The sequence below is a fragment of the Nerophis ophidion genome, linkage group LG09, assembly GCF_033978795.1.
Source record: "Nerophis ophidion isolate RoL-2023_Sa linkage group LG09, RoL_Noph_v1.0, whole genome shotgun sequence".
NCBI classification, from domain to species: domain Eukaryota; kingdom Metazoa; phylum Chordata; class Actinopteri; order Syngnathiformes; family Syngnathidae; genus Nerophis; species Nerophis ophidion.
The window spans coordinates 8,778,296-8,796,032 of NC_084619.1; the positions used below are offsets into that span (position 1 = coordinate 8,778,296).

Below are 17,737 nucleotides of genomic sequence, written 5' to 3' on the forward strand. Positions count from 1 at the left end.
GCGCAAAATGAGCTAACGTTACGCTAAAAGCTAATTAGCCTTCACCTCAAGCCAGAACTGCGAGCGAGCTGAGCTGCAGTTTACGTTTCTAGAAGGTCAACGGGCTCATAGTGATGTTAGTAGTAGTTGACTGGGGGGTGTTTTTTTTTTTTTATCATTTGAGGAGAGTACGCTGCCTTAAGCTTACCTGCTAAACACCTATCTGCTCAACGCTGAAGCATTTACTACATGCGCTCTGAATACGCACCGCTGATTGGTTACATATATAGCGGTAACAGCCAATCAGATAGTTGTGTGGGTGGGACAATGCTGGGTGCTGAGACAGAGGCAGAAGAAGCAAAGCAGCTTGTTAAGACTTTAGCTTAGAAACTTGTTTGGTACACCCCCGTACCGAACCGAAACCCCCAAAACGGTTCAATACAAATACACGTACCGTTACACCCCTACTGTCTATATTTTGTCCTAAATCACATCGTTAGAGTGTTCATGCCAGGGATGAAGTGAATTATATTTATATAGCGCTTTTTCTCTAGTGACTCAAAGCGCTTTACATAGTGAAACCCAATATCTAAGTTACATTCAAACCAGTGTGGGTGGCACTGGGAGCAGGTGGGTAAAGTGTCTTGCCCAAGGACATAACGGCAGTGACTAGGATGGCAGAAGCGGGAATCGAACCTGCAACCCTCAAGTTGCTGGCACGGCCACTCTACCAACCGAGCTAAACCGCCCCATCTGGTCTTTTTGACAATCTGCTACAAAAAATGGGATCACTCCTAAGTTTTGATCAGAACTTTAAGCCTACTTGATGTCAACCATGCCCGTTGAGTAACCCTGCCCTGAATCTAATGTCCCTTCAGGTACTGGACCCATCCACATGAACAGTGTGCAGTGCACGGGCACAGAGCGCTCCATCCTGGACTGCTACTTCCAGGAAGTTCAGCCGTGGACGTTCAAACACAGCCAGGATGCTTCAGTGCGCTGTAACGTCCCCAAAACCGGCACGGAGCACATGGTATTACCAATTGCACCTGACCATGACACTCACATCCCTACAAAGGCAAGAAATCACCTTTAAATGTTGTTCACAGGTGCGACTGGCTGGCGGGAGGGTTCCGTCAGAGGGCCGAGTCGAGGTGCTGATGGAAGTGGGCGGCCGGAAACTCTGGGGTTCCGTCTGCAGCGAGAACTGGGGCATCAATGAAGCCATGGTGGTGTGCAGACAGCTGGGTCTGGGCTTTGCTTCGAGCGCACATCAGGTAACCCTTTAATGTGTCCCCAACGTTCAGTTCTATTCATGAAAAAGCAAACCTGTGCTTTTGTACCATGATTTCAAATCTGATCGCTTTTCAGCGAGGTCACCATCAATCAATGGGATAGTCTCTTACCTTGAAGATAAGCAGTAGACAACATGAACAGATAATAAAGCATATACAGTACCTTAGATCAGGGGTGCTCACACTTTTTCTGCAGGCGAGCTACTTCTCAATTGACCAAGTTGAGGAGATCTACCTCATTCCTATTTATAATTTATATTTATTTATTTATGAAAGAGACGTTTTTGTTAAGTTAATGGTGTTTAATGATAATACAAGCATGTTTAACACACATAGATTCCTTTCTTTCATGAAGACAAGAGTATAAGTTGGTGTATTACCTGATTCTGATGACTTGCATTGATTGGAATCAGACAGTGGTGCTGATAACGTCTGCATTTTCAAATGGAGGAGACAAAAATCAATCAATCAATCAATGTTTATTTATATAGCCCCAAATCACAAATGTCTCAAAGGACTGCACAAACCACTACGACTACGACATCCTCGGAAGAACCCACATAAGGGCAAGGAGAACTCACGCCCAGTGGTACGTCGGCGACAATGATGACTATGAGAACCTTGGAGAGGACCTCATATGTGGGCAACCCTCCCTTCTAGGGGACCGAAAGCAATGGATGTCGAGCGGGTCTAACATGATACTGTGAAAGTTCAATCCTTAGTGGCTCCAACATAACCGCGAGAGTTCAGTTCAAAGCGGATCCAAGACAGCAGCGAGAGTCCCGTCCACAGGAAACCATCCCAAGTGGAGTCGGATCAGCATCGTAGTGAAGTGAAGTGAAGTGAATTATATTTTTTCTAGCGCTTCTTCTCTAGTGACTCAAAGCGCTTTACATAGTGAAACCCAATATCTAATTATTTTACATTTAAACCAGTGTGGGTGGCACTGGGAGCAGGTGGGTAAAGTGTCTTGCCCAAGGACACAACGGCAGGGACTAGGATGGGGGAAGCGGGGATCGAACCTGCAACCCTCAAGTTGCTGGCACGGCCGCTCTACCAACCGAGCTATACCGCTCGTAGAGATGTCCCCAACCGATACACAGGCGAGCGGTCCATCCTGTGTCCCGACGAACGGTCCATCCTGGGTCCCTACTCTGGACAGCCAGTACTTCATCCATGGTCATCGAACAGGACCCCCTCCACAAGGGAGGGGGGGACAGAGGAGAAAAAGAAAAGAAGCGGCAGATCAACTGGTCTAAAAAGGAAGTCTATTTAAAGGCTAGAGTATAGAAATGAGTTTTAAGGTCCTCCTTTCTGTTTAATACCACATGAAAGTGGTTGGATTTGGCATCTCAACTTGAATACTCCTTTTTAAACACTTTGTTATGAGAGTAGCATAAGTGTGTGTGGCCCTTTAATGTGTTGAGTGACGTCAGTGAGTGTGTGGGCGAGCGAGGAGAGGGAGCGGTCGCTGAGGGCAGGGGGAGTGGCTTGTGTTTTTGTGTGGGATTTTGACTGTATGCTAGACGTAAATAAAAAGCAACGATATGCAACTAATTGCTGGACTCAAAATTTTGCCCTGGAGTCCGGGTAAAGTGAGGGGTGTTGCCCCGAGAATCCATCGGCCCTGGAGAAGGGTCTCCCCTGCGCTCCTTGACTACGGTCTAGGCGCCGGAAGCAGGAAAGGTGCAACAACTTTATAAGAAATACATTGGCATCAAACTCCGTAGCTTGCTAGGTTGTGCACGTTAGCTTTCTGAGACTCTTATTTTGTTAGCACAGGCAGGATGAAGCAGGTCTTTTATGGTGAAAACAGGAAGGGCAGTCGGTCTTTAGAGTTTTGACAGCAGGTACGGCCGAAGAGTCTGTTGAAATAAAATGTGTTTCTCTCCGTCCTGTCAGTGATTTTTTTCTTAATAATGAAGATCTTTTTTGGATTTATTTGACAAACTGAAGAGAGAGAGATCTGTCTCAAGTCCTTTATGGTATTCAACTATCCCCTTTCCTTCTACAGGATACTTGGTATTGGTCCAGTGACCCAAACGCAGCCGAGTTGATTCTCAGCGGAACTCACTGTGTCGGAACAGAGTTCTCGATCCAGCAGTGTCGTCGTAACAACCACATGCACTGTCCTCGAGGGGGCGGAGTTAAGGCTGCTGGGGTCACCTGCTCAGAAAGTAAGACATTTTTTTCCAATCCTAAAGTTAGGTTCTGTAAGCCGCAGGGCATTTAATTCTTCATAGGGAACTCAAGGACTCGACAAACAGAGTACAACATGAGATAATCGCTTGATCTCGAACACAATACACACTGGGCCAATCGTTAGGTACGCTGAAACAATTTGGGAAATTAATGTATTGACTCACATATAAAACAGCCCTCAATATAAGACAATTTGTCCTTTTTTGAGGTCTGTTTTTAGAAAAGTAGTAAATATCAGCGCCAAAAATAAAACCAAGTGTAACTATGTTAAAAAAAAAAAAAGCTGGTCTCCTTCACGGCTGTCACGTCAAGTCAATGGTTTGTGTGAGTGACAGGGGAGAAAAGCTCTGACTGACTTGTCGAGAAGTCATTTGGCAGCGCTTGTTGGTCTGCGTTCACATTTTTTAGAAAATAGGGCAGCATAATTTTAAGGAGAAAAAAGAAATAATTGCGATTTATCTCTCCAAAATTGCGATTTGATTTGCGGGATTTTTATATTTTATACATAAAAATGCCTAAAACCAAAAATAAACAGTGAAGGAAGACATGCTAGACCGTCGATCAACATATTCATGTTTCAATGTGCCACACATTAGAATAATAATTTATTTTAAAATATTTGGTTTTATGCAGACAGACTCAGAGCTTTTGTCCATGAATTGATTAACGTGGACCCCGACTTAAACAAGTTGAAAAACTTATTCGGGTGTTACCATTTAGTGGTCAATTGTACGGAATATGTAATGTACTGTGCAAACTACTAATAAAAGTATCAATCAATCAATCAAAGTCCATATCATGCTCATGAACTGAAGAAATAACCGATTAAAACTATAGACTCATTATCAGAGGTGGGTAGAGTAGCCAGAAATTGTACTCAAGTAAGAGTACTGTTACTTTACAGATGTATTACTCAAGTAAAAGTAAGGAGTAGTCACCCAAATATTAACTTGAGTAAAAGTAAAAAGTATGTTGTGAAAAAACTAATCAAGTACTGAGTAACTGATGAGTAACCTGTTCGTTTAATGATGACGGCAACAAGTAATGCACAAAAACATAAAAATAGCAATGAACAAACTCAGAGTCAGGAATATCTATTAAGTAACTAAAAAATAATATATATATAATACAAATTTTAGTTTTTTTCACTGTATTGAAATTAAAAAAAAAATAAAAAAATACCTTTGCAACCTCATTATACTATTGGCTAAGTTTTATATCATAAATGTAAGTTTTCTCAATACCCGACCTGTTTTTGTGCCTTTAAAAAAGTTTTAGAACTCTACATTAAAACACTCTACCTCTAACAAACAAAAAGTTGTGAAAACGATGATGCTGTGGTTAAAATGTAAGTTATTTACTGAGATTGAGTGAGCCAATGGCTTTGCACTTTGTTTATTTTATATTTATATATTTTTTACATTCTATTTTACTTTGAATTTGTACGGTTTTTATACTGTTTTGTACCATTTTCGTACTTACTTTGATTATTATTTTCAACTGTTTGTAAATGTTGAAATTTATAAATTAAAGGTTTATTAAAAAAAAACAAAAGAAAAAAAGTGTGCAGTTAATCTGGCTCTGTTTGATTGGTGAAACGGAGTCAAACGTCACCAGTGACTGCATTTGATTGGTGAAACGCAGCCATGAAGGTCTGTCTGACAAAACAAAATAAACAAAGCGTGCATTAACAGATCGATAAAAATCAGTAGCGAGTAGCGAGCCGAATGTAGATAAATGGAGCGGAGTAAAAGTAGCGATTCTTCTCTATAAATATACTCAAGTAAAAGTATGTTGCATTAAAACTACTCTTAGAAGTACAATTTAATTTACTCAAGTAGATGTAACGGAGTAAATATAGCGTGTTACTACCCACCTCTGCTCATTATATCGTAAATCATAATTTATAAATAATGAAAGTAACCATTTAGGAGGATATAAACTTTTATGTCTTATTACTGTAGAATTGTTTACCTTTGTACTGCAATTGAAAGGTAAACAACTGTGTTATCCTATATAAATAAACAAACATAAAACTAAAATGGATTCTTTTCGATAAGCAAAAAATTTGACCTAAAATAATATTGAACAAAACGAGGTCGGACGTTGTCTTTTGGTTTATTACCATCACAGCATTTTCGCCCGGTCGTGCGTGTTGATGGGCGTATATTGCCCATCCAATCTGAAGCTGAAATATTACCACAACGGGACATTATATATTTTTTTCTAACACATTTTTGTAACTTTGCGGGCACTTCTCACTGGCGTCTCGTGAGTAGAGAGGCTGTCAGTGTCGGTTTGTGCTTCCTGTGTTTTCAAAGCTAGCGCCCCGCCTTCCGCCCGACGAAACAAAGACTGTGAATGACTGAGACGAGGGCTCACTGCGTTCAGTTAATTCTACTGTTACAATCTACAAGGTTAATACAGTCCAACTCTCTTTCTTCCCCTTCATTTATCAGCTCAACCTATTGGTACTATAACAATCTACAAGGTTAATACAGTCCAACTCTCTTTCTTCCCCTTCATTTATCAGCTCGACCTATTGGTACTATAACAATCTACAAGGTTAATACAGTCCAACTCTCTTTCTTCCCCTTCATTTATCTGCTTTTGTTTGTATTTCAAGTTTTCATTTCATATATGTATTGTTGCATTTGAAACAATTGTATCGTTGATAATAGAGCTAGATTTTGTATTGCCCCATTTATAGTGTAATAATGTTCATTGTCATTTCTGTGTTACTAATATTTATTTCACTAACTGCTTCTGTGCTATCACTTTTACTATCATATTTGGACATATTTTATATGCAAATGCTATTTTCTGTTGTTGTCTCTTTGTTTTATCGCCCTCTTGTCCCTGCAATTTCCCCCTCTGTCCTCCTTTTTGTCTTCTTTCTATCCCCTCCTGCCACGGCTCGGCTACCCCGAATAATAATTCAAATCCATTTAATAAAGTCAAATTCAAATAAGGCAACAAGAGAAGTATCTCACACTTTTCCTTGGTAAAGTAAATATGGGAAAAAGTGTTTGATGTAAATATAAACGGAATACAATGATTTGCAAGTCCTTTTCAACTTATATTCAGTTGAATATGCTACAAAGTCAACATATTTGATGTTCAAACTGATAAACTTTTTTTTTTGTGCAAATAATCATTAACTTTAGAATTTGATGCCAGCAACATGTGACAAAGAAGTTGGGAAAGGTGGCAATAAATACTGATAAAGTTGAGGAATGCTCATCAAACACTTATATGGAACATCCCACAGGTGTGCAGGCTAATTGGGAACAGGTGGGTGCCATGATTGGGTATAAAAGCAGCTTCCGTGAAATCCTAAGTAATTCACAAACAAGGATGGGGTGAGGGTCACCAATTTGTAAGCTAATTGTCGAACAGTTTTAGAACAACATTTCTCAACGAGCTATTGCAAGGACTTTAGGGATTTTACCATCTACGGTCCGTAAAATCATCAACAAGTTCAGAGAATCTGGAGAAATCACTGCACGTAAGCGATGATATTACGGACTTTTGATACCTTAAGGCGGTACTGCATCAAAAACCGACATCAGTGTGTAAAGGATATCACCACATGGGCTCAGGAACACTTCATAAAACCACTGTCAGTAACTAGAGTTGGTCGCTACATCTGTAAGTGCGAGTTAAAACTCTACTATGCAAAGCCAAACCCATTTATCAACAATATCCTGAAACGCAGCTGAGCTCATCTAAGATGGACTGATGCAAAGTGGAAAAGTGTTCTGTGGTCTGACGAGTCCACATTTCATATTATATTTGGAAACAGAGGACGTGGTGTCCTCCAGAACAAAGAGGAAAATAACCATTTGGATTGTAATAGGCGCAAAGTTCAAAAGCCAGCATCTGTGATGGTATGGGGGTGTATTAGTGCCCAAGGCATGGGTAACTTACACATCTGTGAAGGCACCATTAATGCTGAATGGTCCATACAGGTTTTGGAGCAACATATGTTGTCATCCAAGCAACGTTTTAACGGACGCCCCTGCTTATTTCAGCAAGACAAGTGTTACAACAGCGTGGTTTCGTAAAAAAAGAGTGCAGGTACTTTCCTGGCCCGCCTGCAGTTCAGACCTGTCTCCCATCGAAAATGTGTGGCGCATTATGAAGCGTAAAATACGACAGCGGAGACCCCGGACTGTTGAACGACTGAAGCTCTACATAAAACAAGAATGAGAACGAATTCCACTTTCAAAGCTTCAACAATTAGTTTCCTCAGTTCCCAACCGTTTATGGAGTGTTGTTAAAAGAAAAGGTGATGTAACACAGTGGTGAACATGCCCTTTCCCAACTACTTTGGCACGTGTTGCAGCCATGAAATTCAAAGTTAATTATTATTTGCAAAAATAAAATACAATTTATGAGTTTGAACATCAAATATGTTGTCTTTGTAGAGCATTCAATTGAATATGGGTTGAAAAGGATAGTATTCCGTTTATATTTACATCTAACACAATTTCCCAACTCATATGGAAACGGGGTTTGTACATCAACAATATGATTTGCCTGAGTAAAAAAATGAAATAAAAATTAAAATAAGGAACACGCTCTGGTGCATATTGGGACGTCTTTCTTCCTGTTTGAACGAGAGTGGAACAAACGCGGGGCTCAACAATTCTGATTGGCAAACATGTCTGTCACTCAAACTGCGGTGATGGCAGAGAGAAAAAAAAAAAATTATCGGACTGGTTAAAACCTCAATGTCGATTTAATCCCGATTAATCGTGCATCCCTTCGAGAAAAATAACAAAAACACTAAACCAGAAAATAACCTTTTCTCGTCTCTCCTCCCTCAGCCGCCCCCGACCTCGTTCTGGATTCCCAGCTGGTCCAGGAGACGACCTACTTGGAAGACCGACCCCTGCACCTGTTGAACTGTGCCAACGAGGAGAAGTGTCTGTCCTCCTCGGCTGCCAGGATGAACTGGCCCTACGGCCACAGACGCCTGCTGCGCTTCTCCTCGCGCATCATGAACTTGGGACGCTCCGATTTCCGACCCAAAGCGACGAGGGAGAGCTGGACATGGCACCAGTGTCACAGGTACATCCTGGGCTCCGAAGAAGAACTACCGTATTTCCTTGAATTGCCGCGGCGCATTGATTGATTGAAACTTTTATTAGTAGATTCCACAGTTCAGTACATATTCTGTACAATTGACCACTAAATGGTAACACCCAAATAAGTTTTTCGACTTGTTTAAGTCGGGGTCCACGTTAATCAATTCATGGTACAAATATATACTATCAACATAATACAGTCATCACACAAGTTTGCCCAACCAGTCTACATGTGCTTTGTGGACTTGGAGAAGGCATTCGACCGTGTCCCTCGGGAAGTCCTGTGGGGAGTGCTCAGAGAGTATGGGGTACCGGACTGTCTTATTGTGGCGGTCCGCTCCTTGTATGATCAGTGCCAGAGCTTGGTCCGCATTGCCGGCAGTAAGTCGAACACATTTCCTGTGAGGGTTGGACTCCGCCAAGGCTGTCCTTTGTCACCGATTCTGTTCATAACTTTTATGGACAGAATTTCTAGGCGCAGTCAAGGCGTTGAGGGGTTCCGGTTTGGTGACCGCAGGATTAGGTCTCTGCTTTTTGCAGATGATGTGGTCCTGATGGCTTCATCTGACCGGGATCTTCAGCTCTCACTGGATCGGTTCGCAGCCGAGTGTGAAGCGACCGGAATGAGAATCAGCACCTCCAAGTCCGAGTCCATGGTTCTCGCCCGGAAAAGGGTGGAATGCCATCTCCGGGTTGGGGAGGAGACCCTGCCCCAAGTGGAGGAGTTCAAGTACCTAGGAGTCTTGTTCACGAGTGAGGGAAGAGTGGATCGTGAGATCGACAGGCGGATCGGTGCGGCGTCTTCAGTAATGCGGACGTTGTACCGATCCGTTGTGGTGAAGAAGGAGCTGAGCCGGAAGGCAAAGCTCTCTATTTACCGGTCGATCTACGATCCCATCCTCACCTATGGTCATGAGCTTTGGGTCATGACCAAAAGGATAAGATCACGGGTACAAGCGGCCAAAATGAGTTTGGGGCTCTCCCTTAGAGATAGGGTGAGAAGCTCTGCCATCCGGGAGGAACTCAAAGTAAAGCCGCTGCTCCTTCACATCGAGAGGAGCCAGATGAGGTGGTTCGGGCATCTGGTCAGGATGCCACCCGAACGCCTCCCTAGGGAGGTGTTTAGGGCACGTCCAACCGGTAGGAGGCCACGGGGAAGACCCAGGACACGATGGGAAGACTATGTCTCCCGGCTGGCCTGGGAACGCCTCGGGATCCCCCGGGAAGAGCTAGACGAAGTGGCTGGGGAGAGGGAAGTCTGGGTTTCCCTGCTTAGGCTGTTGCCCTCGCGACCCGACCTCGGATAAGCGGAAGATGATGGATGGATGGATGGAATGAGGAGCTTTGGTTGATATCAGTACTTCAGTCATCAACAATTGCATTAACAGAGAAATGGACATTGAAACAGTGTAGGTCTTACTTAGTAGGATATGTACAGCCAGCAGAGAACATAGTGAGTTCAGATAGAATAAGAACTAGTATATACATTAGACGTACATTTGATTATTTACATTAGGTTATCTATAATCCGGGGAGATGGGATGTGAATGGAGGAGGGTATTAGTAAAGGGTTGATCGCCTTGAGTAAAGGTATGCGACTCCCTCGAATTACTCGCTTTGCAAAATAATTAGCGCATGCTTAGTATTACCGCCTGGTCAAACTCGTGACGTCACGAGTTACATTTCCCCTGTCATCATTTTTAAAATGCAGGAGGCTGATTTCAACACCGGTAATTTGAAATTGCATAAAGGGAAGAATATTAAGAGCTATTCAGTAGGATTTAAGATCCAAGCTTACATCACACTCAAATTTTTACTGCATGCCTTTGGTAAGTGCCGGAGTGGAAAGAGGTTTTAAAATAATTAGCGCATGCTTACTTTTACCGCATGCCTTTGGTAAGCGCAGGAGTGAGAAGAGGTTTTAAGTTAATTAGCGCCCCGGCGGCAATTCAAGGAAATACGGTGTTTGCCATATGCGCTATGTTGTGATTAAACATCCATCCATCCATCCATTTTCTGCTGCTTATTCCCTTTCGGGGTCGCGGGGGGTGCTGGCGCCTATCTCAGCTACAATCGGGCGGAAGGCGGGGTACACCCTGGACAAGTCGCCACACCAGGGCCAACACAGATAGACAGACAATATTTACACACTAAGGACCATTTAGTGTTGCCAATCAACCTATCCCCAGGTGCATGTCTTTGGAAGTGGGAGGAAGCCGGAGTACCCGGAGGGAACCCACGCATTCACGGGGAGAACATGCAAACTCCACACAGAAAGATCCCGAGCCTGGATTTGAACCCAGGACTGCAGGACCTTCGTATTGTGAGGCAGACGCACTAACCCCTCTGCCACCGTGAAGCCCGTGATTAAACATGCGGTCATTTATTTTAGAGGCTCCTGGATACAGATGAGTTGCAGCTCTCGCGAAAACACGCATTAACAGCCTCCGTGTGGCGCAATTTGGGAGTCGTATTAATTTAATAACCAGTCGGAAAGAAAACAAGTAGATTGCGAGGAGGAATCGGCAGGTAGCATGCAAGCCCAGCAGCTTTAACACACAAATCTTTGTCACCTTATTTAGCAGCAGCTGTGAATAGATGAGAAGTGGTCGCCAGGTCCGCTGTACGTCATTCCACTCCTACGCTCAGCAGGCTTCGCTCCATTAGTCGCTTTATTGGATGACGTGAGCACCAACGGGGCTTTTCACGCTCTGGTCAGGAGAGAAGAAGCACACATTGTTGGCTGACTGAGATAGTTGCACACTTGCAGAAAAATCCTGTGTGACGACTTTGGCGCGACCTCTTAACTGCAAAAAGTCAGTGTTCAAAAAGAAGAAAAAAATATATATAAAAATGAGGGGTATTTTACTTAAACCAGTGGTTCTCAAACTTTTTTTGTCATCCCCCACTTTGAACAAGGGGGAGTTTTCATGGCCCCAACAGAACGCTAATGCCAAGTTTAACATTTTCATATTTATTGAACGTCAAGTAACATTCAAGTTGTATACTATCAAACAATAACATAAAATAACATCAAGTTCAATTATAAATAAAATAACTGTGCAGCTGTGGTATAACTTGCATCAAGTTCAATAATAAATAAATAAATAAATGGATTGTACTTGTATAGCGCTTTTCTACCTTCAAGGTACTCAAAGCGCTTTGACACTACTTCCACATTTACCCATTCACACACATTCACACACTGATGGAGGGAGCTGCCATGCAAGGCGCCAACCAGCACCCATCAGGAGCAAGGGTGAAGTGTCTTGCTCAGGACTAGAATAACTATTCTTCCAGTTTTCTTTGAAAGAAATCAAGTGGCTTATTGACGTGATTGGGGTGTGTGGTCTCCAGGTGTCTCTTTAATTTGTTGGGTCTCATGCTGTCTGCTGCTAGCGGTTTTAGACACAGAACACACGGGGGTCTCTCCTCTGCCCCCGCCACCGTTGCCGTGAATCCAAGAGCAAGATACCCTCCATATTTTCTTTTCGATTTTTGTTTTTCTGCAGGCGCTGGCTCTGATTTGACGACCTTTGAAGTGCGAGTCACAAATGTATCCATTTTGTGTAATTGTGGTCCACACATTAGCCTGTTACCCATCCGCGTGAAAGATAGTTTCGCTTAGCCCCGCCCCCATTAGTTACTGTTGCTATGTCTGTCAAACTTTCGCTCCTACCTAGAAATGTAAAGCTTAGACGGAAAATAAGTCATTCACATTTATTTACGTAACGGATTTCACAGACACACATGTGTATAGAAAATGAAAGCATAGTAAAAAAAATATATATCTAAGAATATAATTAAAAAAAATATATATATATATAGGGCTTCGCGGTGGCAGAGGGGGTTAGTGCGTCTGCCTCACAATACGAAAGTCCTGCAGTCCTGGGTTCAAATCCAGGCTCGGGATCTTTCTGTGTGGAGTTTGCATGTTCTCCCCGTGAATGCGTGGGTTCCCTCCGGGTACTCCGGCTTCCTCCCACTTCCAAAGACATGCACCTGGGGATAGGTTGATTGGCAACACTAAATTGGCCCTAGTGTGTGAATGTCATCCATCCATTTTCTACCGCTTATTCCCTTTCGGGGTCGCTTGGGGCGCTGGCGCCTATCTCAGCTACAATCGGGCGGAAGGCGGGGTACACCCTGGACAAGTCGCCACCTCATCGCAGGGCCAACACAGATAGACGGACAACATTCACACTCACATTCACACACTAGGGACCATTTAGTGTTGCCAATCAACCTATCCCCAGGTGCATGTCTTTAGAAGTGGGAGGAAGCCGGAGTACCCGGAGGGAACCCACGCATTCACGGGGAGAACATGCAAACTCCACACAGAAAGATCCCGAGCCTGGATTTGAACCCAGGACTGCAGGACCATCGTATTGTGAGGCAGACGCACTAACCCCTCTCCCACCATAAAAAAATTTTTTAAAGTGAAATTTCCTCCCGTTCCTCGCGCCCCACCTGTCATGTGTCTATTCCCCACCAGAAACGAGAGAGAAACGCTGACTTAAACTAAGCAAAATTATCTTCCAATAGACCAAGAAAATTTGGCTAAATTAGCTGATTTCAAAGAACACAAAAATACCTTAAAATAAGTATATTCTCACTAATAACAAGTGCACTTTTCTTGATAGAAAAAAAGAGACCTCATTGCTCAATATGTAGAAAAATATTCTTAAATGAAGTAAATGCTAGTGCCATTATTTTGACATAACGATATGCGCTTGGCATCGTGATTTTTTTTTTTTTTCTTGCTTGAAGTAAGAAATTATCACTTTAAAAAAAGTAGTGTTATACTTGTGAGTGTTGCTGACACATCTTTGCAACACTTGATGTTCTAGTTTCAAGCATGTTTTAGTAAATATAGGTCAGGGGTCGGCAACCCAAAATGTTGAAAATGCCATATTGGACCAAATATACAAAAAACAAAACCGTCTGGAGCCGCAAAAAATTAAAAGCCATATTACATACAGATAGTGTCATGAGATATACATTGAATTAAGAGGACTTAAAGGAAACTAAATGAGCTCAAATATAGCTACAAATGAGGCATAATGATGCAATATGTATATACAGCTAGCCTAAATAGCATGTTAGCATGGATTAGCTTGCAGTGATCAAATATGTCTGATTAGCACTTCAAATAAGTCAATAACATCAACAAAACTCACCTTTGTGCATTCATGCACACCGTTATAAGTTTGGTGGACAAAATGAGACGGAAAAAAAAGTGGCATAAAACACGTCTTAGAAAGTCGGAGAAAGTTATACATGTAAACATACTACGGTGAGTTCAAGGACCGCCAAAATTAGTAGGACGAAACGGCGCTCGCCAAATACTCGAATCAGTGAAGCATGTTTAATATAAACAGTGTGCTTTATAGCAATTAGGAAGGTTTGTGTCATGTTTTTCCTCCTACAGAGACCATATTAAAACAAAAAATGTTTTTTTTTCTCCCTCAACATTTCCATTTTTCATATATTTTTGAAAAAGCTCCAGAGAGCCACTAGGGCGGCGCTAGAGCCGCGGGTTGCCGACCCCTGATATAGGTCATCATATCTCAGCAACAAGCTGTAATATCTTACTGGGATCATTTAGGACCAAAACCATTAAAACAAGTAAAACACTTAGTGAGAAGAATTATCTTATCAGACAGAAAATAAGCAAATATCACCCTTTTTTGAGATATTTCATCTTATTTAGATTTCAGTTTTTGCAGTGTAGTTACTGACTGACTTAAGTTCAATTTAAAGATTAATTTGAAACAGAATGAGATATAAACAGGTATAAAAGTTCACTATCAAATTAGTTTTTGACTCCATACAAACCTCTTTTTATGGCAGAAAAATAACTTGCTAGTGAGGGGCTAATGCTGCTTACGCTATCGTGGTTTTTCAAAACACCGTAGTTTTCGGAATATAAGTCGCTCCGGAGTATAAGTCGCACCTGCCGAAAATGCATAATAAAGAAGGAAAAAAACATATATAAGTCGCATTGAAGTATAAATCGCATTTTTGGGGAATTTTTTTTGATAAAACCCAACACCAAGAATAGACATTTGAAAGGCAATTTAAAATAAATAAAGAATAGTGAACAACGGGCTGAATAAGTGTACGTTATATGAGGCATAAATAACCAACTGAGAAGGTGCCTGGTATGTTAACCTAACATATTATGGTAAGAGTCACTCAAATAACTATAACATATAGAACATGCTATACCAGGGGTCGGGAACCTTTTTGACTGAGAGAGCCATTAAAGCCAAATATTTTCAAATGTATTTCAGTGAGAGCCATATAATGTTTTTAACACTGAATACAACTGTCAGGTTCAAACACTGATGACATCTATTAAACAGACAAGAAGCAAGGAATTAAACAGAGACAGGATTCAATTTAGCTCAATGAGGAGAAACAAGAGAATTCTACACCTTTTATTTGGACTTTCCCTGACTACAACAAACAAATGCGTGCATCTCTTATTCTTTTTAATAACATTGTTATTCTATTCTGAAGCTAACCAATAATACGTAAAATTATTTTGACTATTAATGCAACTTCTTGAACAGGAGCGATATAAAACGGATGGATAGATTCAAATGCATGAGAACATTTTATATTTTGAACGTTATTTTTAACACTGTGATTACCACTTATCGTGTTAAGCAACGTCAGCAAGATTTATCTGAGAGCCAGATGCAGTCATCAAAAGAGCCACATCTGGCTCTAGAGCCATAGGTTCCCTACCCCTGTGCTATACGTTTACCAAACAATCCGTCACTCCATTACAGTGGATGTCAGGTGTAGATCCACCCATGGCGTTTGTTTACATTTTGACGCTAGTGAGCTACAGTGTGTAGTGAAGCATGTTAGCTATTCCTCGTCCTGCATGGATGATACTTGTGAGAAACTTACTTTATTTGTCGCCATGGAGGCGAGGATTAGTGATTTAGAAGTAGCTAAAACACTGCCGACTGGGGCTGGACTTTGGCTGCTAGCCGTGTCTTAAAGCACCTCTTCCGGTGGGCATTTCAGTGTTATAACTTCACCTTTATTGTTCGTTTTTAAGCCGAAATGCGTCCGTTCTCCATTTTTTTTTCTACACACTGTGTCTGCTTGTAAGTACTCGGGGATTGTGCGCTGCCAAACATGCTCGCCTGCTCGTAAACCGGCAATGTCACGACGTGACGACGACGGGGAAACGGGTGGGGTGCGGGACCGGTATTTTTCAGAGGCGGTATAGTACCGAATATGATTAATTAGTATCGTGGTACTATACTAACACCGGTATACTGTACAACCCTAGTTGCAACATTTTGAAATCGGTGCTGAGAAATCAGGCATTTTACACAAAAAGCCCCCAAATTCCTGGAGGGACTGATGACTAGCCCAGTGGTTCTCAAATGGGGGTACTTGAAGGTATGCCAAGGGGTACGTAAGATTTTTCCAAAATATTCTAAAAATAGCAACAATTCAAAAATCCTTTATAAATATATTTATTGAATAATACTTCAACAAAATATGAATGTAAGTGAAAAGAAATGCAATATTCAGTGTTGACTGCTAGATTTTTTGTGGACATGTTCCATAAATAATGATGTTAAATATTTCTTTTTTTTGTGAAGAAATGTTTAGAATTAAGTTGATGAATCCAGATGGATCTCTAATACAATCCCTAAAGAGGGCACTTTAAGTTGATGATTACTTCTATGTGTAGACATCTTTATTTATAATTGAATCACTTGTTTATTTCTCAACTAGTTTTTAGTTATTTTTATATCTTTTTTACCAAATAGTTCAAGAAAGACCACTACAAATGAGCAGTATTTTGCAAAGTTATACAATTTAATAAATCAGAAACTGATGACATAGTGCTGTATTTTACTTCTTCATCTCTTTTTTTTCCAACCAAAATTCTTTGCTCTGATTAGGGGGTACTTGAATTAGAAAAATGTTCACAGGGGGTACATCACTGAAAAAAGGTTGAGAACCACTACTGTACATGACAGGTGGGGCTACCACAGATTTTGAGTGTTTTTTTTTTTATGTTGTTCTGTTCTTTTACTTTTCCTTTGTGTCTGGTGGGGATGTTGGAAGGTCCTGATAACTTCTACATCCTTCTACATATCTTACATTTTGATTCAGCTCATATGTTCTGCCCAGGCTGCCACCTCGGGAAACTGGTGTAAGACGGACAGTCAGTTTGCAGCTCCTATCTGACTCTCCCCCTCCCCCATTTTATGTCAAGGTGTTTTGAGTGAAGTGGCTCAGCATGTCCCCTCCTGTTGTCCTCACATAACAAAAGGAAGGTTCACGGTGGGGGGGGGGGCCTTCCAGCTGATCGGCTGCCCTCTGGGTTTTATAGGTAGAGCAAAAAAATCCTGGGTCTTCTAGTGTTCGGGGGTACTTGAATTAAAAAAAATGTTCACAGGGGGTACATCACTGAAAAAAGGTTGAGAATGTCGTGGACATTTCTTAAAGACGATCCTTTAGTGACAAATAGCTTTAAAATGATTTATTAAAGCAACAAAAAAATAATAACAAGCTTTGCAAAGCGAGACCAACCCAGAACGACACATCCGTTCGTTCCAGCTTGTTCTAACTCCTTTAGAATTTGACATGACGATTATACATTCTCAGAAGTCCCACCCTCCATGCTCATTTACATACAGTACACCAGTGGAATGAATACCCAAAGTCCTGTGAAGAAGGAGAGGGTGTTGTTTGCCCAGAAGGGAGGGTCACTCAGGAAAGGGGAACTATTTAGCTCTGTTGGGGGTCAAGAATAGATGACACATATGCCCAGGTCAACTAAAGTCCACATGTCACATCAAAGACACAGGAGACAGAGCTTGATCAGATAATAGATCTCTTGCTAAGTGTCACATTCCTGAGCCCAATAAACAACTTTTGGCGACCCGTTCAAAGAACATCATCAATTCAAACGAGTACAAGTAATTTTGCTATCACAAGAACCACTGGACTAGCCCAGAGTCTCCGCTTCTGGTTTCCTTACAAGAAGTAAACACAAAAACATTCATGCTCTTCCATTGTTGTTTGCTATCTAGTTCAGACGCTAGCGGGGGTGAGTGGGGGTACCATGGGTGCAGCTGCTTCTTTGGGACCCTGAACAGCAGCGTTAATATAAAAAAAAAACCA

General features: G+C 41.7%; 1 protein-coding gene across 1 annotated transcript in view; it reads left to right on the forward strand.

The window, feature by feature from the left end:
* The window catches only part of loxl4 (lysyl oxidase-like 4), a 97,340-nt gene that overhangs the window by 55,832 nt on the left and 23,771 nt on the right, over positions 1–17,737 (forward strand). The window contains exons 8-11 of the mRNA XM_061910218.1: positions 858–1,012; positions 1,089–1,256; positions 3,289–3,451; positions 8,309–8,552. Of these exons, the coding sequence (XP_061766202.1) occupies positions 858–1,012; positions 1,089–1,256; positions 3,289–3,451; positions 8,309–8,552 (730 nt within the window). The remainder of the gene's footprint in view (positions 1–857; positions 1,013–1,088; positions 1,257–3,288; positions 3,452–8,308; positions 8,553–17,737) is intronic.